The 2,500-nt window shown below is 38.5% G+C and overlaps 1 protein-coding gene across 1 annotated transcript in view; it reads left to right on the top strand.

The window, feature by feature from the left end:
• The window catches only part of LOC122266230 (gamma-aminobutyric acid receptor alpha-like), a 55,828-nt gene that overhangs the window by 51,569 nt on the left and 1,759 nt on the right, over nucleotides 1-2,500 (top strand). The window contains exons 7-10 of the mRNA XM_043035861.2: nucleotides 380-462; nucleotides 647-781; nucleotides 1,253-1,405; nucleotides 2,000-2,133. Of these exons, the coding sequence (XP_042891795.2) occupies nucleotides 380-462; nucleotides 647-781; nucleotides 1,253-1,405; nucleotides 2,000-2,133 (505 nt within the window). The remainder of the gene's footprint in view (nucleotides 1-379; nucleotides 463-646; nucleotides 782-1,252; nucleotides 1,406-1,999; nucleotides 2,134-2,500) is intronic.

The raw sequence follows: 2,500 nt of genomic DNA, 5'->3' as shown, positions 1-2,500 counted from the left end.
AGAAATGATCGGGTATGTCCATATGTCTGGATGAAGATAGGTCTAAATGTCGAGTGAGGAATCTAATTTTGTCAAGCAAAAAATATTATCGGTAAATATGAGAGTTTAAATGCCGAAGGACTCTATACCCGATATACTTAAAATAGGTTTATAAAAAGGTAAAACTACAGTTTGTCATCCCTCCAGATTCCAGCTTTTCTTATACTACTTCTTGCATTACGTTGATCCTCCTGTCACATGGAAAATCAGTTTCTATAATTGACTAATCGTAAATCTATTTTGTGCATAGGGTTTTTATCTTTCTGCTACATGTAAAATTGATGTTATAAACTGCTGCCTATTTCCACTAATCTGATACTCATGTCCTCATGTCCTCCAGACTGACTATTAATGCCAACTGCCCCATGAACCTCCGTGACTTCCCGATGGACACCCAGCACTGTCCTCTGAAGCTTGGTTCCTGTGAGTGCTCATAAGGTTTATTATACGCTATTTTGGATGTAACATATAGACATATCTACCAACCATGAGATCTTAATAGTTTAAACCGTAGTGTTGTCTTACGATTAAATTTCCCTTGGGAAACCTTACATGAAACTACCAATCGGCTTTAGATTTATGAAAGGTGTTTTCTTGTTTATTTCAGTCTCTTACACCACCCGTGATGTGGTGTACAGGTGGAACAAAGACCGCCAGGTGGTCATCGCGCCTGACCTCATGCTCTCCCAATTTGACCTGATAGCTGCTCCTTCGGGTGACGAGAACACGACGCGACGCGCAGGTGAGAGACTATTAGCATTGCATGATGGTGTGTAATGGTATAAGGACATGGTGGTGGAGTGAGTGCAATAAATACGATAACAATAAAAGTTCCCTATTGACAATGGGTTAGCAATGATCACCATCGTTATTATGATTCATGTGTGTGCAAAAAGGAAAGAAAGAATGAAAACAGAATGTATTGATATTTATGTACACACATACATATATGTGTGTGTGAGCAAATATAAATACTCATATATGTATATATAAAGACACACTTATATATATATATATATATATATATATATATATATATATATATATATATATACATATATAGATAGATAGATAGATAGATAGATAGATATAGATAGATATACATATACACACATATGTGTGTGTGTGTGTGTGTGTGTGTGTGTACAACCATACATATCCATACAAGTAAACATCAATATTCCCCCTCCATGTCGCACTCTGGCTCGCGCAGGAGAGTTCTCCACGCTGCTGGCCAGCTTCTACCTACAGCGTCACATGGGCAACTTCCTGATCCAGGTGTACGGGCCGTGCATGCTGCTGGTCGTCCTCTCGTGGGTGTCCTTCTGGCTGAACCGGGAAGCCACGTCCGATCGCATCTCACTCGGTCAGTCTCCCGAAGGCGCTTTGCCATTTTTTTGCGGAATATTTGCAGGACGTGAGAGGAGTCTTGGTCGTAGGGCGTGTCACGGGTGGCAAAAGGAAGAGAATAGCTTCAATAGATTTTTTAAAGCCTTGGCATTTTAAGGTGTATTGTCTTACATACGGCCATGAATAAATTGCAGATACTTGACAACACATATCAAGTTACGCTTGCTTTGCCAACAATATTTAGAGAGAAGATAATGATAAGAAATGGCCGGAGTTAAAACATTCTCTGAATTTACCAAGGATAAAATGACACAGCAGATCACATTTTGCAACTCTGCTTGATTTTAGATAATGGAGTTTACACCATTTGCTAATATCCATATATACAGGCATAAAACGCCTTACTAGTTTGTTTAGGTGATCTATATATCGAATAATCAAACAATTAAGGGCATAGATCATAGTGCTCTATCACACCTCAAGAGAGGTAATGAATTGTCTCAGTTATTCATGTAAAACAGATATCGTGTATTATCTATAGAATTTTCTCACACCTCTCAGTAAGTTTTCGTTATTCTTACCAAGGGATATTAAACATTTTTCGTTCCAGGCATCACGACTGTGTTGACGATGACCTTCCTTGGACTCGAGGCACGGACTGACCTCCCAAAGGTCTCCTACATAACGGCTCTTGACCTCTTCGTCTGGATCTCATACGGCTTCATCTTCGCCACAATAATAGAGGTGAACTGCAAAACACTCTGCCGCTATGATAAAATGGCTGATAAAAGAACTATACACAAAAGAATTTTATTGGAAAATGATACATCAGTTTCGAAAGCCTTCTGGATCACATAATCGGGTCTGAATATCAAATTCAGAAGTATGATGCTTAATCCAATATACTTCTTTCGTGTAAGGTGTTTTCTGCCAGTAATAGAGGTGAGTATCCCTTGCCTCAATTACTATAAGTTAGATGTACAAAAAAATAAATAGATGGTCGAAAGACGATTCTAGATGTGAAAGTTCAATTGGAGGGTGATGGATATGGCCGAAGTAATAAATAATAATGATATATACTAATGATATACAAACTGCCCTTAATGTACAC

Source organism: Penaeus japonicus, unplaced genomic scaffold, assembly GCF_977035675.1.
Source record: "Penaeus japonicus unplaced genomic scaffold, GWHDUDI00000001_assembly GWHDUDI00000022, whole genome shotgun sequence".
In the NCBI taxonomy this organism is placed as follows: Eukaryota; Metazoa; Arthropoda; class Malacostraca; order Decapoda; family Penaeidae; genus Penaeus; species Penaeus japonicus.
This window is presented reverse-complemented; position numbering and strand designations above follow the sequence as displayed.